Source organism: Penicillium crustosum (assembly GCF_028827405.1).
Source record: "Penicillium crustosum strain IBT 35664 chromosome Unknown utg000003l_segment0_segment0, whole genome shotgun sequence".
Taxonomy (NCBI): Eukaryota; Fungi; Ascomycota; class Eurotiomycetes; order Eurotiales; family Aspergillaceae; genus Penicillium; species Penicillium crustosum.
The window spans coordinates 76,733-102,491 of NW_026623124.1; the positions used below are offsets into that span (position 1 = coordinate 76,733).

Below are 25,759 nucleotides of genomic sequence, written 5' to 3' on the forward strand. Positions count from 1 at the left end.
TAATATCTACCTCCGAATGGACAGTTCCTCCCCGGCTATATGTTCCAATTGATCAGGAGAAAGGCAATAGACCCAAGCTGGCGAGAAGATATTCATCGGGGCCTCGGGTCCAGTGACCAGATAAAAGTCCGCCGCTTGCATGCACACATTGTCAACAAATCTTTTTCGTGCGACCTTATAGTATGATTTCAGAATGTCATGGATATCCTCGACCGTCTGTTTAAAATTACTCATGTGATGAATTCTCACAAGATCACAAACTTGATAACAATCCCGTTCTGAGCCATCATGCATATCCACAGTGAACGAAGACTTCTTAACAGCAGACGCTATTCGTTCCTGGCGACTAAAATTCGAGTTACTCAATAAGCCTCAGTCAACTAAAGATTGGGGTCAAGACTTACCACTTTTGTAAATTACTATTGAAGTAATGATTTTGACTCATCGGTGTTCCCTCTCTCTCAATTTTTAGGAGAAAGTCCGTCATTGAAAGAGATTTCCGATACCTCTCAATTAGCCCATCCATCAAAAACGAGAGAATATTTGAGTGTAGTATGTGATCGCCACAGGATATTGTCAAGGCTGTGCTGATAAAGTTGTGAACGATAGATATTATATCGCAAATGTAGCCTTCGGCTAGAGGAGGCCATTTTGCAGATTGTTTCTTCATGACGGTGGAAAGGATCGAAGAGCTAAATTTTCCAAGCTCAAATCCACGGGACTCTAGATAGAGATCCTCGATCCAAGAGAGTATACCTTGTGTCTTTGAATACTCTATCTGGACGCCATCATGCAAAATATCCTCAATGTCATGGCAAATATCGATTTTTCTGCTGGGTATAGAATTGATGTCGTTGTAGGCGTCTTTCTCCTTATTTTCATCTTCCCCAACTTGGGCGCCGACAGAACTTGGTGGGGAGGTCACTGATGTTTTGGGATCATTTTCCGAGTCATCATCATGGCTATGCGTATTGAAGCAGTAGACATGCCCTTGGTTGGAAACTTCGTCAGAAAATTGCGCATTTCGGTTAGCTACCAGAGTTACCAATCTTAAGCTATGATATTCATCGAAAGAATCCTGGGACCCGTAATTGGTATGGAGAGCGTTCTCTGTGATGCGCTGGAACTTTGATACAACTTCGAGCAGATATCGGCTTTGCTGCTCAGGGGACTCGCGTTCTGCCCCAAGGCTTTCAAGAGCCTTTCTGCATTCCTTGAGGCGCCTGGAAACCTCAGATCGCACCTTCGATCCAATTAGCTCAGGCAGATCTAGCCTCTGCACAAGAAGCTCACCTTTGGAAATTCCCGCCGCACATTTGAGGCCAGAAGAGCTTGGAGTCGCCACCCAAGAGCTTCAATACCATAGTTTTGCTTGGAGAGACGGCTCCAAGGTGGCGAGCTTCTGAACTTCTTTTCTTCGATGTCACGAATCTTGGATGAGTCGTGAAGATCCTTTTGCCCAAGATTTTTGACTACCACCCAGCCTAGCCCTTGTGTCTCTGGCTTTCTCTCGACAAGTTCAATGATTTTATCTTCTGCTCCTTCATCAACAAGATCTGGCTTAGTGAGAATCCGCAATGTCCTCTGCCCGTCAGGGTCAAGCTCTCTAGCAATCTCAATGATTTCTTGAGTTGCAATGTCCACATTTGCTGGAACAACCGCTAGCATTATGGAGCGAGGATTGCGCATGTAACTAAGCACCATGTCTCTTACTAGAACAATGTCTGCTTTGGTGGTAAGTCCAGGGGTGGTCGTTTTAAAAATTCCAGGGACATCAATAACACTGAGGTGATTCTCATGTGGTCCGTGGATCTCTAATCGAAGGATGTCGTGGGAGAAAGTGGGTAGGCCATCATCGATTGAAGTTGACAAGCCCATTGCTTCATGAACCTGAATCGAGGTTAGTACCATATCATTGTGCTTCAAGGCTCTACCTTACCTCATTCATCATATTCTCGAACTCTCCTTCACTCAATGCCTCAATATCAGACATACTCCAATCAGCAGTCTCATTTCCCTCGTTATTCATTGTTGAAATGATTGAGCCATTTACTTTGCGTGTGGTCAAGTTGGGAGCCCTTCTGAAGATAATCTGGGTGGCAAATCGAGTACACAAACCACTATTGCGAGGAAATTTCAATTTCGTCAGGCCTTCCAAGACAGAGCTCTTTCCGCTAGACTGATCTCCGACAACGACCAATTGTGGCAGATTGATATATTCTCCGACATTGCAGGCGAATAATTTATCGATTTTTTTCTAGCAAAGCAGGGTCTGCCAATGTCGGAGTGGTTCCCAACTGAGCACTCTCCACGGTTTTCATGATGAATTCCTTCGACTTGAAAGATAGGCAGAGTAGAAATAAGCACAGCCTGTTTCAGCTCTTTTACTAGCAGAAGACACGGAGTTTAAGTACTTATTATTTGTACATCGCAGGAATGGCAGACACGTCAGACGCATGTCACCTCTAGAGACAATTTTCTTCCGCCTGTACAAATGCTAGTCTCTTTCAGCTATCAGGCAGGTCTGCTATCTCTACGTCTGCATGCACTAGTAGAATGCAAGCATGCCCGAGGTAAATTACCCGTCGATGCTCATATCAATCTCTTAAAGAGGAGACAGGTGCTAGTAAATGAGATGATGACAATAATAACTGATGTAAGCTGAACTTGCGGGAAAACCAGAGAAGAGATATACTTCTGGGTTTTGATTTTTGGTCCAGATAAATATCACGAGTTCCAGCGTGGAAGGTGTCCGATACTCCAAATGGTCTCCTATGATAGTGGCAATACGAATACTTACAAGTAGTAGTTTGGCTTACGTGTTAGGGTGATAAGTAACTAGGCCGGGCATTATAGGTAGCGCGACATGATTGGCCGTATGCTACTCCTTACTCCACCTTGGAAAAATAACAACCAGCGCCGTCGCCAATAAGTATAGTACCATGATACCCGCGCTAGTTATAGCATCGTGATTTCGGGTGACTGAGTCAAAATACTATTGGATATCGCATTTTTTTAATGCTCTGTATGCATTCAATGAGTCTCGCAGCTGACATGGACCAGATTATTAGATACGGACGGGGGGTTTAGGAGTCGTTTTGCATTTCGACACGATCGTCTTGGTATTCACCATTCAAAGCGCACAAGCACGAAATATCGAGGCATCTGATCAATAAACTGCATGCGGGGGCTATGAAACTACACATTCGAGTGTCTCGGGCTAGGGCTCCGTGCGTCCAAACGTGGCAACAATCGTAGCCGCACCTAGGGCCAATAAATTCGACAAGGATCTTGAGATATTTTTACTATTGGATGAAAATAATTTAAGTGTAGCATTTATAGCCGAGTATGATATCAAATGTTGAAATTGAGGCTGCCGAGCCCCATCAATTGAGAAGACGGAGAAATACACCTAGACACCTTGGTGCCATATATCCTTGTTCCAATATGAGTCAAACCTTCGAACTTTTGTCATTCAGTAGAACTTTTCTTTTTCTTTTTCTTTTTTCATACGCCAAGCAGCTAAGTGGCATAGCTAGAGATAGTCTAGATACCGAGTCAACTTAATAAGGCTGTAACGCTATATGAGACGTCCAATCAGAAGTGGTGATTAGGAATCTGGAATACGGAGACAAGTGGACATTACTACAACTTTCTCGTCCCTGCCCCTCTCTCTTGACTGATATCTAGTATATTGACTACTATTATCTGGATATTCGCCTATAAACACATTCAAGAGCGACCATCAAAAAGCGTTTCAAAGATTTAGATCACTCGGGCTTGATGTCACCATGCGAAATGCACACAAGAAAAAAATTCAAAACCTTCTCTTATGGCTCGTTCACTCAATTTCGTAGCCTTGACTCTTGTCCCAAGTTGTTGAGAAATTCAGCCTCCCGGAATGTCTCGACTCCAATCATTGCTATGTGTTCAATCTCATATCCTAATCTGTACACAACAGCACCTGGTCCTAACCCAGACACATATTTCCTAAATTGCTTCTTGTTTTTCGAGGTGATAAATGGATTCGCTTTGAAACCGAAGTAGTTCTTGTATTCTATCCAGTGGCAGGAATGTCCATTCACTGACACCGGCTCATGAAACCGGATGTCAGGTGTTGGGCTAAGTCGTAATTCCTTTTGCTCTCTCTCGGTCTTAAATTGGTAGCCGAAATTTCTCATTTTGTCGATAAAAGACGTTTCTTGAATGAGCGCCCGCTCTTTCTTTTGCCGCATTCTTTCTTCCGCCTCGGCTCTACCGCTAGATGAGTTATCAGGCGGCAATAGCCGAAGGGCAGCTTCAATAAGCGCTGAGATAACCATAGTGTCTAGCTGGGTATCGATGCATCTCAGTAGCATATCGACATCAGGTTTCATGAAACGGAGGCGACATGCCATTTTAAAGACCGGTGTTACCGCAGTTCGAGGTACTCCTATATAAGGGGGAAACAGATTATCCCCAATCGCTCCGATCACCAGTGCAGGTGGTTGGTGATTTCCTTCCTGACAGTCTTTGACTTGCATCTGCAGCGACGCAGCTTTGACTGCAGGGCGATGGTTCTCCATGGAATGGTTCTTTGCGTTTCTGATGTGTTGACGCTTTGAGTGCGCGGATTGAAAGGATTTGTTGCAAAGCTCGCAACGATGCCTAGGCGACTGAAGGTGTTGCTCCAAGGCTTGTTGAGAGCGAAATGATGTGTTGCAAGGAACACAAATCACCATATTGGATCTGAGAAAAATAATACGAGAGCCAAAAGAATATTTCGAGTTACCTCGCATAGACCGAAGAATGGAGGATGAGGTTTAGCTTGGCTATTTAATCAGCTATTGTCTCATATCGACAGAGGTACTTTGTGTTATCTAGTGCGTGCGATATTTTGACACGTCATACATATGTATCAGTTGAGACTGAAATGGATATAGAATGAAGACGACGATTTCGTCCACATGTGTATCATCATGCCAAGAACGTGAAATCCCACGCAGGACCTTTGCTATGAGAAATATCACCTCTTCGCTTTGGCTGATGAGAGTTGGAAAATCGCTGACGTCTCCAGGTTGTGAAGAGCCGAAGATTTAACGCTAACTTCGTTCAAAGCCCTTGGCGATGAACTCAGCACTACAACTTTGAATTTGCAGATCTTGCAAATTGAAAATTGAAAAATGTAAGATTGACCGTATAAAGGTGAGAGGGGAAAATACGGTGATTTTTATGCATACGAGTGCGGGGTTTTTGCGACGTGTTACCAAATTGTGGTAGTCAACCGCATGATATATTGTAAACAAGCAGATGCATAATACTTAAGACATGATTTGTCATTATAACTATGGTTGCATCACTGAGGCTGTACAGGGTGTGGAAATTCTTGCCCACCTGATGAGCCAATGAAACCATCCCTCACTAGCATCACGTCTGTGTCGGCCCTGAGCCCCTCTTGACCGTCTCATGGTCGGTAGGGCGTCGTGCTTTCCTGGACATGAGCTTGAAGGGTTGACAGGAGACATAGCGAACGCTTTCTTTCTATGGCACCAGCTCTGAGACCGACAAGCGGAGTCTCATTAAGAGGGGTACGAACAAAGATACGGTTTATATATGCAATGCAGGGTACATACATTGCAACGTGTCCGTAGGTTTGTGGTTGGTGTACGCAAGTTCAAGTCATGTAAATATTGAATATTCGGACTATTACGTATCATGCTAAGCGCAGAGGAACATCATTCATTGCATCGACCGTTTTATCATAACGCTTTCCATTCTCTTATAGGCCCGTCAGGCATATACCCAGACTCGAAAATGGCCCAACCCTTTCTTTATAACTATTTTCCTCTTTGAGAGAGAATGTCAATCTGGGAGATTTTAGTGGCTACTACACAGTAGAATCGTTAACCTTTTAAAATGGTTAGAATTCGACTCTTTTGAATATCGATTATATTAGTCCTAAATTTTACTGAGTAGTGTGCAAGACTACTCACACCCATAAGATGCCCCGTGTTATGAACAGTTTTTGAAACAGTCTCTTCATCTCGCGTTATTTAATACATCCAGTGACCATGTCCAAGAATACAGCTTTTGGAATTTTCAGATGTATTAAATCATATCTACCAACCATATTCTTCTCCCCCGCAGGCTTCGCGCCAGTCGACCGATTCCCAGAACAGGTAGGAGATCCCATGGGGCTGATCAACAAGGTTTTCCATTGTGTAGCAGTACCTAGACCAAACCCAGTAGCCCCGGTCTCCGTATAAACATAAACATTCAAGCTATAGCAAATTATAGATCAGGGATTGACAAAGGTTAAGAAGTCTAGGGAAAGATCCTGGAAGAAACTAGCCCCAGCAGCGGCTTCAGGGCGGCCCGACTCCGTCAGGTTACAGTAATCCGAAAAATCACCCGCCTCACTAATCTTCTTATCAATCAAGGAAATGTAATCGGATAATGCGCAGCTCCTTCCAGGGCCATTCTGACAACTGGCTATAGGATAAACAGCATCATTGAACAATATGCGGATGTGGGGCCCGCCAACGGCTTTGTTGATATTGCAATCCATGACTTCGAAAGCAACAGTCCCTCGCATGGTGATGAAGTGCGCCACATTATACAAGTGGTGGGTTGGTATGTGATCATCGGGAAGAGGCGCTTCGAAATCGAAAATTCCCATGGCAGCAGTCATCTCGGCAAGTTGGTTGTCATTCGTGAAAGCCATGATAAGATTCGGAATGTTGAATTCAGTGCCGTTGGCTCCCACGCCGACCTGTCCAGGACCGGCCTCTAGGAGAGAAAGCAAACTTTTCAGGAATGGAAGGAAAAGCACCTTGGATGGACCAATTGAACCGGGCCCGACGCCGTAAAAATAGCTCAGGTCCTGTGAGTATGCATAGTTTCGCAGTTCATTTTCTGTAAAGACACCACACCAAGGGCTGAGACGCCCTTCAATCTGGCTCTCGTAGGCACACAGGTAGGGGGAAAAAAGTATATCAGTTTCGTCAAACGTAAGATTTCCTCTGATTTGAGAGTTGATACGATGTAAGGCTCTTGGTAGCCAGGTAGCATCCCCTATAGTAATGTGAGCATACATTGTTAAGGATATTGCGCCGGAAACAGGTTTGAGGTGAGGAACATCAATCTTAACGAGAAGAACAGAAATCGCGTCGTGGAACTTACAATTCGTCACATTATTCCCTCCACTAGAGATAGAACCAAATGCGGGACAGGAATCCGAAGGCCCAAGAGAGTTGCCAATAGCAGCAGGAGATCCTGTAGAGTTCACGCTGACGACAGTACCATAGCTATCAGCATACTCATAGAGGTATCCATTGAGAAAGGCTCTGGCAGTTTGGACCACCCGTGATTCATTGATTGGGGATTTGTATTGATTAGCCCACACATGGAATGGAGTGCCATCCTGATAAAATCCGGGATCTGTTGAACCTTGTGAGCTCGAGTACTTCATACTTGTACAATGAATAAATCCTTACATCTAGACCGTAGTTGGTAACCAAGATCACCTGCCTAGAGTTTATCAGCAAATTAATCATCGCTTTGCATGTTTGGCTGTGTACCTCTTTCCACCCTGTCATCGATTCCTGTGCCAATTGCAAGGTAGGATTTGTCAATACTGGCTTCCATTTAGGAATAAACTTGAGCGATCCCCGAGCCTCAAAACCGTCTTGTTGTGTTGCAGCTTGAATCTGATCGAAAGGGATGAAAAGTGAGAATTTCGCAAGGCTAAAAACCCGCGGATATAAGCAAGAATAACGTACCTTGTGGTAAAGCGCGACCCAGGATTCATATGAGCCAGTATCTGGAAATCTGCCGGCCTTCAGGTCAAAATCATTACAGTTATGATATAGTTTGATAGCGTACATACCTACTACCATGTCTAACAACATAAGCAGCCTGCCGAACAGTGCATTTTTCTGGGGTCTTGTTCTCGATGCCGTTCACATTTGGGCCTATCGCATATCAGTAAACAAGAAGACTCGTGATAACAAGACTCTTACCTGCAAAGTACGGGGCGTTGCCGCCTGCATATTGAAGAGGACTCGAAGTGGTCTTCGATGACGAAAACACTATGTCATTTTCCGGAGCTAGTGGCTGGCAAAGACCTACCATGGCTAAACCTGCCAGGGCACAGAATATCGAGCTCTTCATGATGCTAATCTTGAATGATATTCTGACTTCACGATCTAACGAGGGATGATGTGGCGAGTCTTGTTTCTTATAATAATGACAATAGAGCTTAAGAGGTACTGACTTTTAAAATATAAAATCGGGTCCATCTCCGTTATACAACATCCTAGCCGTTAGCGTCGACTGTCCCCTGACTAGCCCAATACGTGGACGCCTACGGCTGGCCCACGTGGTAGGATTCCGGGCATCATAGGGAGAGTCTTTCGAACAATAAACAATGAGAGTAGTATATTGGCTTATCCTCATATATATTGACAGTACCTCCAGGGCTGGATACGCTACTCGGTATCTATGTGCATTGTAGATGGCGAATTGGTACTCCAGCGCGGAAGCCGACCGAGAGAGGCGAACCTCAACTTTTACACACATTCGAAGATCAACGAATCACGAAATTTGCCGAAAGCACAATGCTAGGTGAAATCATTTTATTGATTGGACGGTGAGACAACAATTGCGCCAGTGGAAATTACAATAGTGCTGCCAAGGTGCTTTTGCTTGTTCGTTGTTATTGAGTGGACTGTTGATATGGGGAGCGGATAAGTCCATGGATCCATGGATACCTCGGTACCCGGCCAATGGAACCAGTTCTGGTTGGAAGTGGGGATATTTACACTATTTGCCTTGTTTGCATTTCCCTGAGGATCTTTTATGTTTTATGCAACTTTGTGGCTTATGCACCTTTGTGGCTTATCCGTGGAAGATTTTCTTATTGCGCACATCGCATTCTGTACTGTTAAACCAGCAGGATTGGATGCCAAGGTCCCTAAAGCAGATTTCTCCACAACGAAGACACCCACGCACAACAACATGCCTAGTGAGCCTCTCCCAGAATCAACTGTTACGGCGAGTTCGACAAAGACCAACGATAGAACCCCAAAATGCACTATCGCAAATGCAGGCAACTGATGTAAGTTGCATTCCCTGACCTGGTTTTGACCACGTGTTCTTCATTAGGTATGCCTGATTTATTATGTAAAAGTAAAGCCTCCCGAGGTCGCCCACTACCTACTCTGTAGATGGTCCACTATTAGTCAGTGTGTGAGATCATCTATACACGAGTGGTCATATAGACCCAATCAACGAATTGTCCACTCTATTAGAGCCTTGGCGTTAACACCTCCTTTTCTTTCTTCACACGTATTCAACTTGAAAGGTCATTTGGCACCTACGCACAAAAACACCAACTGGACGAGTCAACCCCGCAGTTATGGCCCCTCAGAAACGGAGAGCCGATATCGGATTGCGTATCGATATCATAGATCAACCCGAGGATATCATTCAGGCTTTTGACTGCGTATGCGAGGCATTCGGTCGTCAAGTGCAGGATGGGATCTGGATAGCCATGAACCCAGGATGGGACACACCTCAGGGGAGGGCATCTGGAGCCGAGAGGATGGTCACCCGCTGGCGCCACAAAACAAATGACAAAAATGGTCGCCCGAACACCATATTTCTCAAGGCTACGCTGCCATGTCCACAGTTTGAACAGAGGCGCATCATTGTGGGCTTCGGTATTTGGGTGCAAGCTTCCAGCGTAGAGGGCTACGGTGATCCTCCAGTGGAAGACCTAGCACATTCAATGGACCTCAATACGCTGTACCCCGGAAATGAGCCTGAACAACGCTACCTCTGTCAAACAATTTCCTCTCTGCATAGAAGACGCACTGCAGTAATCAAGGAGAAAGCCACTGCAGCCCTGCCGGCGGTTATGATCCTAGATATGTGCGCCGTCAATCCGTCGCACCAACGGAAAGGCATCGCGCGAGAGCTCGTGCAGTGGGGCATTGATGAAGCACAACGACGTGGGGACCTAGAAGCCATAACCGAAGCGTCCAGTATGGGTCGACATGTGTATGGTCAGATGGGGTTCAAAGCGGACGGGCCTGAAATTGAATATGTTGTGGACGATGAATTTGCTTCTCGCGAGAGACCGTCCAACCTGTTTATGCGCACTTATGGCACCGTTGTTTGATTTGATCTTAGTATGAGAACCGCACCTTAATAAATGGCTCTTTTCCCGTGCAATTAGACACCCACTTACCTTGTACACTCATGCCTTAAGATGCAGAGAACCGACTACTATAGTATACCGCCGAGTTTTATAGAACACCGCAAGAAACATTACAAATATGGTAGACCAACTGGTCCACTACAAATCGCCATGAACTACCTGGCCTCGTTGGACTACGGTGACCTAGAATGCCCTGCATTTGCCAATGTTTCGCATCGTTATTACCTTCTATAGCTATCTACGATATTGTAGTAAGTGTACTGCTTCCTTAGACTTGACTCAGCCACGCCAGTGCTATATCCTGCTAAGCTTTCTAAGCAGCCCTTTTTTAGGTACAGATAGATGTATACACTAAGGGCAGCCAGGTTGCTTTATCCGGCCCTTAAATTCATATGCACAGTACCGTATGTAAATATTATCCCCCTGCCTGACTGTAGAGTATACGCTTACAGTTCTAACATTCGACTAATAGGGTAATTTACGCATCCTTTTCCAATCTACCTTAACAGTCTATTTTATTTTAATTTTATTTGATTTAAGTGAGCCTTCATATTTGTTTCGCCAAACAGTTCACTAACGTAGTAGCTTCTCAGGCTCGCACATTGCGGATAATCAAGTTTGGAGAATATTCCATATTCAAAAGACAAAGAGCGAAATCATATCTAAAGTATACAACTGTGTATAGTACGTCACGCGAGATTTCCAAGACGCATGACAGTGGCTCAGTGAAACCCAGCCCTCTCATTTAGAATGAACCCAGATATTTTTAGATGGTAAGACATGGCGGGGTGAAATACGAGGTTGGCCATCAGCTCCACGTAATTGAAATGTTAGATGTATAACCTAGAGCCGGGCCTCTTCGTATTTGCCAACCCAAGATAACTCACTAGGTAAATAAATGTCTTTGATTTCTATCTTCTCTATGGTTGATGTTGAAGAATGAGACATGGGTCCCGTGGTAGCATGGCTGTGTATTTGATCGATACTTCTTGTCATTTTTGTGTATTTAATAGAGCATCTTTATTCGAATCAATTAGCCTATCCGAAAGAAATATGGGTCTAGATAGAATAAATTTACCAAATCCATATAATCCTTTCAATGCATTAGATTTTAGTCGCCCAACAGCGCACTCATTTAGACGGTGGGTTGCCTAGTGTCTGAAAAGCTACATCCATAAATACATTACTCAAGTCTTAGGACCTCTTAGGACCCCTCTATAGAAAATTCATCTCTGGCGCGATGGCTTTCGTGCGTGAATACTATCTTTACCTGTAGTTTCATTTTCACTATTCACGGTTGAACTAGTAGTTTATCTTATTGCTTGGATTTCTTGAATGCGGCGTTAACCGCTAAAACGCATCATCTAAGGTGCACAAGAATGGCATCTTCATTTGGTTGTAAAGGTTATTGCTCGCATGGACGTATACATGGAATAGGAATGGGTGGCCTTAATCTAGAAGCTCACCTGATTAGTATACGAAGGGCTGTGCGGATCAGCTAACTGTGCTCTAAAGTAAACCCAACTCGGTTGCGGCAGCTCGTATCGTCAGCGAGATGTGTATAAGAATAGCATAGATGAGAAGATTATGGAGAATTCAGCCTTGGGTTGGAGCTCAGCATTCCAGTAAGAAAGGTATAAAATCAACCTCCTTCCTGCGAATTGTGATTCCATTCACCCCAAAAAACATTCTACTCCAACCTTGTTCTTAAATCTTCCAATCGATCTTCCCTGGAAAGAAAATCATTGCATTTCGCAAAGCTCCCTCCAAACATCTCAAAATGAAGTTCGACATTGCTGTTATCGTCCCTCTCATGGCAGTCGCTATCTCTGCCACTCCTCTGGAGGTCCGCCAATCCAACCAAGTTACCGTGGCTCTGTCCAATGACCAATCTGGAGCATATGCTGGCGTGACATTCCAAGCCGATGACACCGATAAGAGCGTATTCTCGCTCTTCAGTGGTACCTCTATTGGAGCAGGTGGTACTGTTGAGGCAACCGCCGCCCAGCTCACCAACTTTGCACCATCTATTAATTGTGTCATCACGAACAACGGTGCTACTATCGGTACCTTGACTGCTCAGCAAACCTATCTGGACCTTGATGGCAATTCTCACGCTGCAATTCCAATCAACCTCAACAATGCTCAGGTTCACTGCCGCCTTTGAATACAAGGCTCTCCGCAGACGTCACAATTCCAAGAATCATTTGAGTGATAGGACGTACTGAAGCTGAACTGGCATTGATTCCGTGTTTTATTGTGATCAACATATGTCGATAAATAGCTAGCTATTCAATTTATTGAACATGAGACTTTCGTAACTATATCTTGACATCCCTGGACGTCTTGAGGGCTCAGTAATTAGTTAATAGGAGCCACATTGTAACACCTGTAGTGGCTTGTTTTCATTAGTTCCGTGTAGTTATCTTTTTAAATGTTACTAATCTTGTACATTTTGTCATTCTAGTCGTTTTCCGAATAACATTATCTTATCACCCCCAAGGTTTTCAACTTCTAAAATGGGCCACAAGGTCCCCTAATGACGAAAAGAGGCCTTGCGAAGTTTTTGGCCAATTCTCTTCGTGTCTGATACTGGAAAACATGGAGTCTGCCTTGAATGACAATATGGATAAATCTACAAAGTGCAGTTCTCATCGCGATGCCATGGACAACATCGAGGATTGTGACAATAAGTATTCCGACCACAAACGGAGAATGTATGTCCTTCCCCTCTTGAACCCACTCACTAAAGGCTCCGGTGGATGATCGAGTTGACAAGTTAACAGAGCGGACCTCCGAGTGTTACCCCTTTTGGTAGTTGGGTTCGCTAGCTATCAGCTCGACAGGACCAACATTGCCAGCGCACTCACAGGAAATTTTGCATCCGCCATATCCGTCGACCAAAATACTATCAATCTTGGAAATCAACTGATGTTCCTTGGTGTCATTGTACTTGAGATACCTTCAAACATTATCCTACATAAGGTATGTCGTATCCCTAGCGATACGATACACGATTCACTAAGTTAAATTAGGTTGGTCCTCGCCAATGGATCAGTGCACAAGTCTGCGTATTCGGGCTAGTAGCCTGCCTACAAATATTTGTACGCAATAAGTTAGGTTTCCTACTCACTAGAACAATTTTGGGTCTTGCTGAGGCTGGATATATTCCTGGTGCAATGTACACACTTTCTACCTGGTATACCAAGCAAGAATTGACAAAACGAATCGCCATATTCTTCTTCGGCATGTTTGGCGGAACGGCTGTTTCTCCGCTTCTTGGAGCTGCTCTCTTGAAGCTGGACGGAAAAAATGGTCTGTTTGGCTGGCAATGGATCTTCCTCGGTACGATTACGGCTGATCCCTTAGACACCAATCTATGCTAACAAATCTGTAGTTGAGGGTCTATTCTCCATTGCTGTGTCTATTATTCTCTTTTTCTTCCTTCCTGAACACAAGGAACTCTCTGATTCGTCTAATCAGGCGAACATTTTGGAGGCCGGAGTGCTTCGGCCAATGAAGAAACCATTGGCTCCCCCTGGAAAAACGCATATATCATTCCTATTAGTTTGGAAGACGTTGACCAACGTACACAAATGGCCGCACTTCATTGCCACAGGCTGCGTCTTCGCTACATGGAGCCCTCTTACGACATATACTCCAAGTATATTTATGCAACTTGGTTTTGCTCGGATTGAGGCAAATGCACTTTCTGCAATCGGAAGTTTGCTCACTCTGCCCGTGATCTTGCTTTTTGCATGGATGAGCGACAAATCGAACAAAAGGGGCCTTACTGTTATGGTAGCTATCTTTGTCTATTTGATCGCGTTGGTAATTCTAAGAATCATGATGCACCGTGTGGATAAATGGGGCAAGTTCGGACTCTGGACAGCAGTTAATGCTCTGGCTGTGGGGTATCACCCAATCCACAATTCTTGGATCCAAATCAACTGCAAGAGCTCTGAGGAGAGGAACATAAGCGTTGCGTGAGTCAAGTCTTTCCTATTAGCTTTCCTCCAAATAGATGAGCTAACAATCTTGCCTCCACATGAAGAATGTGTAAGACTACTACCCCTATTGTGGGCCGTGCCTTTTCTTTACTAACTAAAAGAAGTTGTCATGGCAGCTACGGGGGGGGCTTATGGCGGGAACCCAGATATTTCGAGCGGACGAGTCAGCTATATTGTAAGTCTAAGCTTTCAGATCTTACCCATGTTACAACGCTAATAATGAGTCTACCGACCTGGTAGTTATCCGAGAGGGGTCCTTATCATGATTGGCCTAGTGATTTTGGGACTGATTCTTGTTTTCTTCCAAGTCTTAATCTTCTGGATCCAAAACAGGCGTATGGAAGCAAGATCTAGCAGCAAGGTGTTAAACATTCTATAATGAGCCAGAGGTGACCTTCTCGCCGTGTCGCATTTTTAGCATTTCTCAGATTTCTCGTGTACGGCTAGATGCTATATATATAACTTCGCAGAATTCTTTAGGCTGGTATGTATGCAGGAAAAGAAAAAGAAACCACAGAAATCACAGAATACCATGAAAGCAACAAGCCTCAGAATAAGTGTGACATTCACCAAAGTGCTAACCACGTACATTAAGCCAACCCTAGGTAAAACCCGTTGACTTGTTTAATAGGCTTCAAAAGCCCAGTGTCTTCGTCACTTCGTTGACTATCCTTTTGGCCAACATCTGCTCAGAGGGATCCACGTCATTGACGAAGTTGTCACATTTTTCTTTCACCGCACCTCCAGGATGATCTATGCTTTGTTCAATTTCTGAAATCTCTCTCAATAGTTCCTGCATCTTCAGGAAGACCTGCATTGGAGGAAGTAGCCCCATCTTGACCCAATCCAGACCCTTGAGACGGCATTCTGGGGTAATTTGCAATGTGGCACGGATAATTGCTAGGCTTCGAGTTGGGTTATTCAAGACTTTGTCCACAGAGATATGGCCATGAGCTTTGGTTTGCAGGTGACGCGCAATCCTGGTAGCGCCGATTTCAGCCAGTGACGAATATACTAGAACCCCCAAAAATGCCAGTTGCAGAGCGCCCTTCATATTCACCATACATGCAACCGAAGATACACCAGAGAATGTCCCTGTCAAGGTCCAGAACCAGTGCAAAGAATCCTTTGCCCAGGTCCGGTCATATTCCCAAGTGGAACGTGCCCATTCCTCAAGCTCCCTTTGTGGTCCTTTAAATATCACAGTGCCTCCCTCATCGCGTTCATACACTGCATATCTATCCCGCATGTCGTTTTTGATATGATCTGGCTTATGAATCTTGACCATCGAAGTGAAAGAAATAAGCACTGAGGCGAACCAATGACTGCTGTATAGGAAAAACAAGGTAAAAGCCCAAAGGTCGGCTGTCAAAATCCCGCACACCATACCGGTTATTAGCATGGCTCCGTTGGCCAGACAAATCGAGTCCAATGTCCATTTCCCGAGAAGCCACTTTAGGTTTCCTGATTGCTGACGGACATTTTTCTGGCGTTCTTCGATTGATCGGTACATGGCATCCACACAAACGACAACGAAGTCATTTCCAGGTTGCTTGGATGTTTGAAAGGATATTATATCAGTCAGCCATGCGTTACTCAAGTTGAGTGGCAGCTGGCGAAATACATTCCCCGATACGTCCGATCGTACGGGGAGCATCGTGGTATCTTGGGCGCATAGTTTGATCGATGGATGGATCCACTTCATCGTGGCATTGAGGCGTTCAACGAGCATTTGCATAGGTGGCAGAGTTCCTCCGATCATTGTCAGGTGTGGCCATATGAATAATCCTCGATCAAATTGAGTATAAAGTCTTGCTGCACTTTTGTCGACGCGAGGGTTGTAGAGAACGGCGGCGACGCCGAGCGGGTCAAACGTGACTCCATCATCTTTCTTCAATTGAGCGTGCAAGTCTGTTAGTGACTGCGGAAACTTTTCGGCTTGTGCTTGCCCAATTATCGAGAGGAGACTTGGAAGATACAGCGACAATGATGGCATTTCAAGGAAGACAGGCGAGTCTACAAGGTTCACGACCCATTGTTATTTTTTTTTAAAAAAAAAAAATATTGAAAGTCTGCCAGGTTAATAAACACGAGGAAAGCCACTCAAGATCCCGCGCGACTTCGCTAATCCTTCTTTATTAGGTTTAGTGCTTACTAGCTGAAGTCGCTATCGTACTTTGTATGTTCGTACCCGACGATCTCGAGCGATCCTCCAATGGGCGCACCTCATCCAATAAACAGTCAGCAAAACAGCGCCCGACAAGGTAGACGAACTTTCCCGCAGGCAAGGGAGCTTCAACTCGCAATTAAGTCTCAGTATGCCGTGGCTCTCCTATTATTCACCTGCAACATAGTCTACCGCCTATGTATTCATCCCTCTAGTTCGTATATCATTTGTAATGTACGATTTCCTCATAGGCAACCAAGGAGAGTATATGGAAGAGAGGAAGAACTGCTCCTCATATTTGTGAACAAACGGGGTCTGAGTCTGATCTAAGCTCCACGTTAGGCGAATCACAATGTCCAAATTCCTAAACACGTGATCGGCCATGCGCCTATACGAAAATCCACCCACGTCCTACAATACCGCCACCACCATAATCCTTACCGGAGCATGTACGTGGAAGCATCTTCGGTGTGAGGGTTTCACACTCTACCGAGGGATTTATGGATAAGACTGAAAATTACGACCCGAAAGGTCTCTCTCGACTTTGTGCTTCATTTGACAAAGGTGGTGGGGTTGCACTAGGAGACGCATTTGCTATCTACTCTATTGTCGCGTCTTCACCAGATTGGAGCACCATATCATCCAAATCTGGGTTTCAGGCAGAACTTATATCGGCGGCTTCTGTCGTTGGAAGCGTGATTCCTGTTCTAGTCACCCCCGACGATGTATTCACAGTGAACATTGTCTCCTTGCCATGTTTAAAGCATCCACCTTTCAATCCTGCGCGAGAGATATCACCTCACGATAACCTTCCTTGGTTCCTTATAAATGCCTCAAAGTTCTCTAAGCACCAGATTGTCGGCCGCGAAAACATTGTTGAGTCCTTACTCATGATTCTCCAGCGACCGTGGTGTGTCCTTGAATTATGTTGCTGTGATAGCCTAGCCATATCAGCTATCCACCGGTTTGCTGTCATTGCAAACAAGCTCAACCCCAAACTCTACAACCATGCCTTGGTACTGTTACACCAAGAACTGAAAAGAAGAACAATACCCTCTCTGGTTGATATAATAAAACCCTCCAGATTATCCTTGATTACACCCTGGATATCCTTTGCCGAACTCGATACCATATGGTTCCCTATCAAGGAAGTCTATAAAGAGTTGTCTTCTAGTCGACTTCGCTCGCACAACTCATTCTGGCTGAGACTGATTTCTACTTGCGCTCTATACCTTGATATAAGCTGTTCAAATTTGGTTCGCATTTTGTCGAACATGACTTCTACAGGCGTCAATTTCTCAGGGCAAAATCACATCGCAGCCCAAGCATATTATTCAAGTATTGATCGGATGCCACATCGCTGTCACGGTTCAGTAACCATATCCACGCCCAAATCAGTGCTCTCAACGAGGAGGAGTACCTTGAGTCTTAAGGGCCATGATAAGCGTTCGACACTAAATGATTCAGAGGTTCTGAGCAGCGGTTTGCAATTCTTGCTTCTAGTATACGGACAAGTTTTGCAAACTATTTCTGAATCCTTGCCTTGACACCGCACAATGGATGGGCGATCGGATTACTGGGTGGATATTTATTTGCATCCCGTTCAATTGTCCCGTGACGATCTGGGCATCACAGCGTGGATTTCAACTTACACAGATAAAAGTGCTCGCAGCCCTCCCGTTGTTTCACAGTGAACTTCCCTAGTTCAACCTCTTATCTCAATTTTATACAGCTTTACACTATAGTCCCACCAAATACATATCTATATATTCCGAAATTCAGAGATTTCGAGATTTAGATTCGGTCGTTGACAATGAAGTCTATGCTATAAGGTGCGATCCAGTATTAAACCCGAGAACTATTACTTCAATTACCTTTCTTAATTCGGCGTTTTCGTGCTCCCATTTTATCTCCATATGACTTTGCCCATGTGCGAAATAACCTCTTGGCAAGCATTCAAAGATGACTTAGGCGCGTAGAGAGAAATTGATAAACCGCATGCCTGAAATATCCAATGTCTTTCATTACCGCACCTGGGCAGTGTTCACTTCGCTTTACGCTTTTCTTCTTTTCGAAATCACCAACCACGGATTTGAAATTATTTTCTTTTCGTCTAATTTTCGGTCCTTCTAGGTGTATTCTTGGGATTGAAATTAATATGATTATTCACATAGACACTCGTCAGACTACCTATAATCCGACCCTTTTGCTTTCCACCCACACCCATATCTGACGATGCCGAAGCGAACATCCTATAACTCAAATGCCTACCTTGATTCGCATTTATCTCTCAATCTGACCGTTGCATCTTATAGCAAAATTTGTAGTGGCCAGCCTGTCTTGGTTATCGGTACTAAACTTGAGGAACTTTGCTTGTCTCGGAGACTGCGGCAGCCCGTCTAATTCAGGAAAAAACAATGAGAGACGATTTGTATGCTCAAGTCTGCAGACTAAAAATTGGTAGATATGGCACTCAACCTCTATACTTTCTTGAATATGTTTGTACCTATAATATTTGACAGGTTTAGAATCAAGCCCAACAGAACCAAATATCTTAACGATAGCTCCACAATTGCCTAGGGTTCAGCAGCCCTTCTATCCATGATCGATTGGAACACATTCTTTGTTCTCCTGGCAGGCCTGAGTAAACATATATTTCGAAAGAATTTCAGCCTTTATTTCGAGCAGACTCACAGCATTCTTTCGAAATAGGACACGGCTATGCACCGGATAATCCTTTATCGATACAAACACCGTTTTGCTTACACTCCAACGCCATTAATAGAATCACGCGTATCGAATGTATCTAAATAACCCATTTCTAGCCCATTCTCTCGAAGCAGATCACTGTAAGATGCCTCCTGTTATCCAAGCCCGATAATAAGTCTGCAACTTGACTTTTAAGTTTTCTATATACCTTATACATGGACGCAGGAGACTTCGTGTAGCTATATATCAGTACCTCATTTGAGATTACGAGCTATAGTTTTGAGTCTTCCCCAAAAGGGAATTTCACTAAGATAGTGAGAGTGGTCTGAAAACTGCCATGCCCAAACTAGTGGTAAGGTTGGGATGATCGCCTTATAATAATATTCGTCGGAAATTGACGAATTATCTCAACCTCCAGGGTTACTTTATAAATTTCCGGTATGCAAAATCATTTACTTTGCGTGTATAGACCAGTCGGTATCAGGAAAAAAAAATCAAGTCTCGAAACTAGCAAGATTGACTTCCGAATAGATTTTCTAGAGGTGTATATACAGAGTGCAGTGGGGGCCGAATAATACCAAGCCATATTCCTCTTAATACCTTCCCGATTGGTTAGTTGGTCTTTTAATTAATTCTCTTTCTTCTATTCACATGCTTCAGCTGACGTCGCATTGCATGGCGGAGGGACTCATGATCAACTTTTTCCAATTTGATCGGCACGATCTCCTACATGAAGCGACTTGTCTAGGTTTCATATTTGATTTTTTTCCCTTTAATCGCCCGCTCACCAAATGTGATATACGTTGTATGTAGAGAAAATCGAATGAAAAAAAAATCGGATGACTATTTTGTAGAGGTTTTTCAGAAGTCCTCACCGTTTGCTTGCCATGTTGATACAAAGAACATCATGACCTACCCCAGAATTGCATCAAGGGTCTAAGATGGATGATCAGCACCCCTTTCCCCAAGGTTACAGGGCCAAGATCGACAATCGCCGTGCATGGTGTCCCTCTTTTAGCCAAGCATAATCATTTAGGGTGTCTAATATTTAATGCATTTCCCTAGACTAGATATTTAGGGCCCACTTGCTTATTAGTGCATGACCGGATTGCGGCCTCTCATTGGGCGTTTATGGTATGCTAGTGGGATAATAATAGGCAGGTTTATGCTGTAACCCGTTTTGGACATTGCCCTACAGTCAATATTCACTGCAGGATGTTTCGAAAGAGTATATCATTTCGCCCGAGTGGGCCACTGTTCTCATTTACCCCTGCATATCCAACATATACAACTGTAGTTGGTGTATATATTCCACAACACCCTTCGCTTTTCTCATGATGTATCCATTCCAAGTCAACACCCCAATACACTTCATCTTTTCTTCTCAAGATGCAGGTTCTCAGTACTTTGATTCTGTGCTCCGCGGGACTTGCTTTTGCATATGAGGTCCCCGCCAATTTGCAAGAAATCTACAAATCCCACAAGGTAAATCTTGCCTGTCTGTCAATCATATACAATAACTCTAACATACATAGGCTGCTAAATGCGACAACCTACTTGCTAAAGGATTTAGCGATGGAGGTAAAGGCACCGACATGGGTTATTGCGGCGACATAGACGGGGCTATCTTCTTGCACAGTACATCCAAGGGGGAGCGTACGCTGATATGGACGTCGATTGTGATGGCGCTAATAACTCCGAAGGGGGCTGCTCCAATGATCCAAGTGGCCAAGGTGTCACGGCGTTCCAGGATGAAGTGAAACACTTTGGCATCAAAGACTTGGATGCCAACATTCACCCCTATGTTGTCTTTGGAAATGAGGAACATAAGCCTTCATTTATGCCTGATGATCACGGCATGGAGCATCTCAGTGTGATGGCGATTGTGTGTGGTGGTCAACTGGTACGTCACCACTGTACCCTCAACTTATTTGATCTTTTCCCTGCTAAGATTATCTCAGCACTATGGTATCTGGGGTGACACCAACGGTGGAACTTCCACCGGAGAAGCTTCTATCTCTCTAGCTAAACTCTGCTTCCCTAAGGAGGACATTACCGGTGACAGCGGACATAGCGAAAAGGATGTTTTGTACATTGGCTTCACCGGAAAGAGTGCAGTTCCGGGATCCAAGGCAGACTGGAAAGCGAAGGACAGCAAGACATTTGAAAAGAGTATCAAGTCTCTTGGTGATAAACTGGTCGCGGGGCTTGGTTCGGCTAGATCCAAAAGCTCTATCAAAGCCTCTACATCTTCGTTCACCACATCCGTGCAGACCACCACTACAACTTCGACCAAGAGTCGCACTTCTTCCAGCGCTCCTGCAGGCACATCGAAAGCGTGTCGTACAGACTAAGGTCCCTTAAACTCACAGGCCTTCATCAGTTTGCCTGTGTATATCAGGCTCGTGAAGAGCGGGATTAAGCCCGGCTTCTGGTTATGGATCGCAGTGCCATGTTGTTATTCGAATGTTTTTAATCGTAAAATTGTCAGGAATATATCTTACTCTTGCGTTACTTGATTTGAAAGGGCTACGTAATGGGGTATTGACTTTCCATCTCTCTAGAAGCCAGCTTCTCTCGTATCTAGACTTTCAAAAAAAAATGTTACATTCCTCCTAGAGGAGATAACCATAATGTATTACACATACTCCTAACCACTTGAATCATCTACGTACAAACTTTGCTTCATAGCTCGCAGTTTTGGGTGTAATTCAGGTTGTCAGGTTAAATAAAGCAAAATGCCTTGTATTCTATAAATGCAATAGGTATATGATCGATCTCCTATATATATACAAAGAAAGTAATTGTGCACAATAATGCCACCCAGTACTCCAGGCCCAAGATGATATCGTGTCATGTAGGTTCATGCATCATGAAATGAGAATGCAACACCGATAAAAAGAAAAAGAGAATAAACAGTGATTTTTCCCCCCCAAAAGGCCCTTGAACTCACGCATTCTCCGCGTGCAGGGTTCCCTGCGACTTGCGACCGTACGGGTTCTCATCCGCGATCCAGTCCTGGTGGCGTTCTGGAATCTCGTAGTTGCTGCTCTTCCATGGGACAACCTTGTTGACATACATCCAGTCGAGCTCCTCGAGGGTGCGACCCTTGCCTTCAATGACAAAGAAGTAGACAACGCCGACAGCCACGAAAAGACAACCAGCGAAGACGTATCCGTAGGCAAAGTCAATCTCCTTAGTGATGAAAGTTGTGAAGAAGCTGATGAGGAAGTTCCACAGCCAGTTGGTTGCGGTAGCTAAGGCCATACCCTTGGCACGGTACTTGGAAGGGAAAAGCTCTGCGACAATAGCCCAAACCATGGGACCCCAGGTCATGGCATATGCCGCAATAAACAGGCAGGCGACAACAATCATACCCTTGCCGGCATTGGGGGTATTGGTAGGTGTTTCCACATCCAGAACGAAATGGCCGAGGGACGAGAAGATCATAAACATGACAAACATCCAGATCGCTCCGAAGATTAGGGACTTGCGGCGACCGAAGTTTTCTACGACATACAAGCCACCAAATGTAGTGCCGAAGTTCACAGCGCCGAGAATGCACTGGGTCACAAAGCTGTCTGAGAGACCAGCACCTTCGAAGATAGTGGTACCCTGTCAAGAATATTGCAGTCAGCGATTTTTCCCGCAAAATACAAAAAGGGCAATTGATGTAGGAACTTACATAGTAGAAGAAGTAGTTAGCACCACTAAGCTGCTGCAGTGACTGCAAGACCATGCCGAGAGCAATACGGTAGAACATGCAGGGAGCGGTGAGGAATTCGTGCCATTTCTGGTCATCAGCCTCAGCTTCAAACTGTTCACGAATCTCCCTCATTTCCTCCAGAATGCGGACATGGTTCTCTGGGATACCATAGAGCTTGGCTAGAGTGCTTTGGGCACTCTCGGCCTTTCCGTGGCGGAATTCATAACGCGGGCTTTCGGGGAAAAATGCCATACCACCGCCGAGAACCAGAGCAAAGAGGAAGGTGATGCCGAGAGTGATGCGCCACTGAGCAGTGCCATCCAAGGTGTGAGTACCCAAGTTAATGCAGTACGCCAAAAAAATACCGAGGGTGACGAACAGCTGGTAGCAACTGATCATGGCACCACGGATATGGCGGGGGGGCACTTTCACCCTGGTACATGGGCACAAGCAACGAGCAGCCACCGACACCGAGACCAGTGACCCAACGGCCAACGACCATCTGGTACCAGTGACCATCTGGGGAGGAAATTTGAACAATCAAACCGACGTTGAGGATCATGCACCAGAGAGTAATGGACCACTTCCGGCCCAACATATCAGCGACGGGGGCTCCAACCAGGGCACCGATCATCGTACCGATGGACAGTAAGCCGACAATGAGACCGGAGCGCACGGTGCTGAATGCGTAAGAACCATCTGCGTTCAGCTCACCATACCGCTCCAAGTAGTTGCTCATTTCTTGGAAGCCGGAAATCTGACCCGTGTCATATCCGAACAGCAGACCACCCATCGAGACAAAGAGAGCCATCACCAAGGAGCGCACAGTTATCCGAGGGATCGGTGTATCAATGCCCTCGGGGTGCATGGGCTTCTCAATAGGGCTATTTTGAAAGGACGACTGAACACTCGGCTGTTGAGCCGGAGTGATAGACTCCCCATGGTGGGAAGACGCTTCGACACCCATGGTGTAGGTTGGGGAAAGAGGAATGTATTTCGAGCTGTCCTAAGGGTTGATACTTCGAGTTGTATTTGACAAATATGATAGGACTAAAGGACCAGCTCAGAAGTAATATGATGATGAAAGAAGAATAGAGGGAAACAAGCCCATGGGGAATAAGAAACCTCGGGGAACATTGGGGAGAAGGGGCCTTTTTGTAATCCAGTAATCAGATAGTGGGAAGAAAATAAAATAAAACCCAGACTCAAAGTGGGGAGCGAATTGTGGAGAGGTGAGTTGTGCGAGATGACGATGCTCGTGGCCGCTGCACAAGAAGGATGACAACAGTCAACAAGCCGGCGGAAGCCGACTTGCACTGCCACCCCACCAGGGGGAAAAACCATATAGGGCAGGTTCCAAAAGATTATCGGCCTCTGGTTCGCCGTTTTTAAGTGGATAGCCGATTTGTTCGGTGCAGGGGTCGGGAGGTGGCGGATTCAAGCTCATAGGCCAAGGCCGTGCCGAACTTACTCGGGCTCGAATATTTTAGTCGGTGCCGAGAGAAAGAGGCCGAGAACAAGGTCTCTCTCATTTTGATTTGTCCATATCGACGTACTTTGTAGAATGCCAGGGCCAGGATACTCAAACAAATCCTGTGAAATAACAGTGGGTCATATGCCGAAAAGAAAACCTGGGCATTCCCCAGGCCCTCCGGGTTCTCTCCGGGTTCTCTCCGGATTTAAACCCGTGTAACTCATTTCCTCATCGGTATCCCGGTGAGAACATCCCCGGGAGAAGTATCATCTCCAGACATGAAGGGGGACTTGTTCGAGGGGAAATGCGGAGTCTGGGGTCGGTGTCGACATACTAAGCAGTACATACTCTTGAGACATCACTACCATTGCCACTCTTTGCACGAGACGAGCACTATACCCACTACACAAACGACCTTGCATCTACTCTGTCTCCGGCTTATGTAAAACGCAATCCCGTTATAAATCCCGTAACACATCGGCATTGTGTTGGCATTCCGAGTGCCGAGCCCCGAGGTCGTCAGTGGTGGGGCATCCAAAGCGCCACACCCGTTACCCTACGTCATGGAAGAAATTTTCAATTATCTTGTTTTTTAAAAAAAAGAGTTTCACAATGCTTTGTAATTTATATTTCATCTCGTCTACAATACATATACGTATACAACTTCATACATACCTACGTACTCTTAAGATCTATTTCCATGGTACCTTTCTACATTTATGCTGCAATCCCCCCAAATAAGCCAGGTTATGCATATTCGATATTGGTGTTATTTATGTAATGCCCATGGGGTGAACATAATATCGCATAATTTGTAATTTCTTTCCGGAGTTCCCCGTAGTTTCCCCAACATATGCCGGTTGATCCGCCCCCCCAAAAAAACCGGGCGTCTTTGATATTCCGTGCCAAGTCGGGGAAAGTATCGGGAACTTTGAAAATCCGTTCCACTTATTTAAACAGCAGGGACATCCATCCAGGATCGTAACGGATATGAATGAATACAACAGGCTACGTCGTAGAGTTGGAGTCAACCTTGAGCGATTGAGGAATGAGGCGTCCTTAATCCTTTGCAATCTGCGATAATTCAGAAAAACATGTGAAAAATGAAATAGAAAAGGAGATATAACACTGGTATATGTTGTATGCAGCGATATTGTTGCAATTATCACAAATTAGTCTAACTGTCGAGCTAGCCAGCCGAGACCCCCTGTATTACTATTGAGTTTCAATGACTTTTTCCTCATCTCCTCTCCCAAGTACAGCGGCTGAAACGCCTTGACGGATTGAGACAAGTGTCAATTACTCCGCGTTTCAATTTCCGCAGCACTCGCCTCCCCGCAAGTGCGGATGATTCATGCAGTCCTGGATTTCTTAAATACCCCGCATACTAATGCAAGTGGTTTGGCTTATGGACTTCGGCCTTCAAAAGGCTGAATCATTGGTGTATGGCAAGCGGACTACCGCCTCTATTATTCCGCAAACAACACGGGGG

At 45.0% G+C, this 25,759-nt stretch overlaps 9 protein-coding genes across 9 annotated transcripts; 4 read left to right on the top strand and 5 right to left on the bottom strand.

Annotated features, from left to right (window-relative positions):
• Positions 1–6: 6 nt before the first annotated feature.
• Positions 7–2,257, bottom strand: N7487_007106 (dynamin family protein; the record flags this gene model as incomplete). The annotated part of the gene is made up of 4 exons (XM_056874836.1): positions 7–346; positions 405–1,243; positions 1,294–1,890; positions 1,940–2,257. Coding segments are annotated over 4 exons (2,094 nt in total), but the record flags the coding sequence as incomplete, so codon positions are not given.
• Positions 2,258–3,845: 1,588 nt separating this feature from the next.
• Positions 3,846–4,397, bottom strand: N7487_007107 (uncharacterized protein; the record flags this gene model as incomplete). Its single annotated transcript, XM_056874837.1, has 1 exon — positions 3,846–4,397. The coding sequence occupies one exon, from the start codon at positions 4,395–4,397 to the stop codon at positions 3,846–3,848; it is 552 nt and encodes a 183-aa protein (XP_056727025.1).
• A 1,880-nt stretch (positions 4,398–6,277) lies between these two features.
• Positions 6,278–8,154, bottom strand: N7487_007108 (uncharacterized protein; the record flags this gene model as incomplete). Its single annotated transcript, XM_056874838.1, has 7 exons — positions 6,278–7,053; positions 7,162–7,419; positions 7,476–7,509; positions 7,560–7,688; positions 7,761–7,809; positions 7,868–7,952; positions 8,001–8,154. Coding segments are annotated over 7 exons (1,485 nt in total), but the record flags the coding sequence as incomplete, so codon positions are not given.
• A 1,243-nt stretch (positions 8,155–9,397) lies between these two features.
• Positions 9,398–10,162, top strand: N7487_007109 (GNAT family N-acetyltransferase; the record flags this gene model as incomplete). The annotated part of the gene is made up of 1 exon (XM_056874839.1): positions 9,398–10,162. The coding sequence occupies one exon, from the start codon at positions 9,398–9,400 to the stop codon at positions 10,160–10,162; it is 765 nt and encodes a 254-aa protein (XP_056727027.1).
• A 1,819-nt stretch (positions 10,163–11,981) lies between these two features.
• Positions 11,982–12,368, top strand: N7487_007110 (uncharacterized protein; the record flags this gene model as incomplete). Its single annotated transcript, XM_056874840.1, has 1 exon — positions 11,982–12,368. The coding sequence occupies one exon, from the start codon at positions 11,982–11,984 to the stop codon at positions 12,366–12,368; it is 387 nt and encodes a 128-aa protein (XP_056727028.1).
• A 434-nt stretch (positions 12,369–12,802) lies between these two features.
• On the top strand, positions 12,803–14,191 carry N7487_007111 (uncharacterized protein; the record flags this gene model as incomplete). The annotated part of the gene is made up of 4 exons (XM_056874841.1): positions 12,803–12,918; positions 12,988–13,186; positions 13,237–13,546; positions 13,599–14,191. 4 exons carry the CDS (start codon positions 12,803–12,805, stop codon positions 14,189–14,191), a joined length of 1,218 nt encoding a protein of 405 aa, XP_056727029.1.
• Positions 14,192–14,845: 654 nt separating this feature from the next.
• N7487_007112 (uncharacterized protein) lies at positions 14,846–16,207 on the bottom strand (the record flags this gene model as incomplete). The annotated part of the gene is made up of 1 exon (XM_056874842.1): positions 14,846–16,207. One exon carries the CDS (start codon positions 16,205–16,207, stop codon positions 14,846–14,848), a length of 1,362 nt encoding a protein of 453 aa, XP_056727030.1.
• Positions 16,208–20,436: 4,229 nt separating this feature from the next.
• N7487_007113 (glycoside hydrolase family 75 protein) lies at positions 20,437–21,441 on the top strand (the record flags this gene model as incomplete). Its single annotated transcript, XM_056874843.1, is given in 4 exon segments — positions 20,437–20,572; positions 20,623–20,725; positions 20,737–20,990; positions 21,049–21,441. The coding sequence occupies 4 exon segments, from the start codon at positions 20,477–20,479 to the stop codon at positions 21,439–21,441; spliced, it is 846 nt and encodes a 281-aa protein (XP_056727031.1). The 5' UTR covers positions 20,437–20,476.
• A 595-nt stretch (positions 21,442–22,036) lies between these two features.
• On the bottom strand, positions 22,037–23,760 carry N7487_007114 (sugar porter family MFS transporter; the record flags this gene model as incomplete). The annotated part of the gene is made up of 3 exons (XM_056874844.1): positions 22,037–22,702; positions 22,773–23,184; positions 23,234–23,760. 3 exons carry the CDS (start codon positions 23,758–23,760, stop codon positions 22,037–22,039), a joined length of 1,605 nt encoding a protein of 534 aa, XP_056727032.1.
• Positions 23,761–25,759: the final 1,999 nt, after the last annotated feature.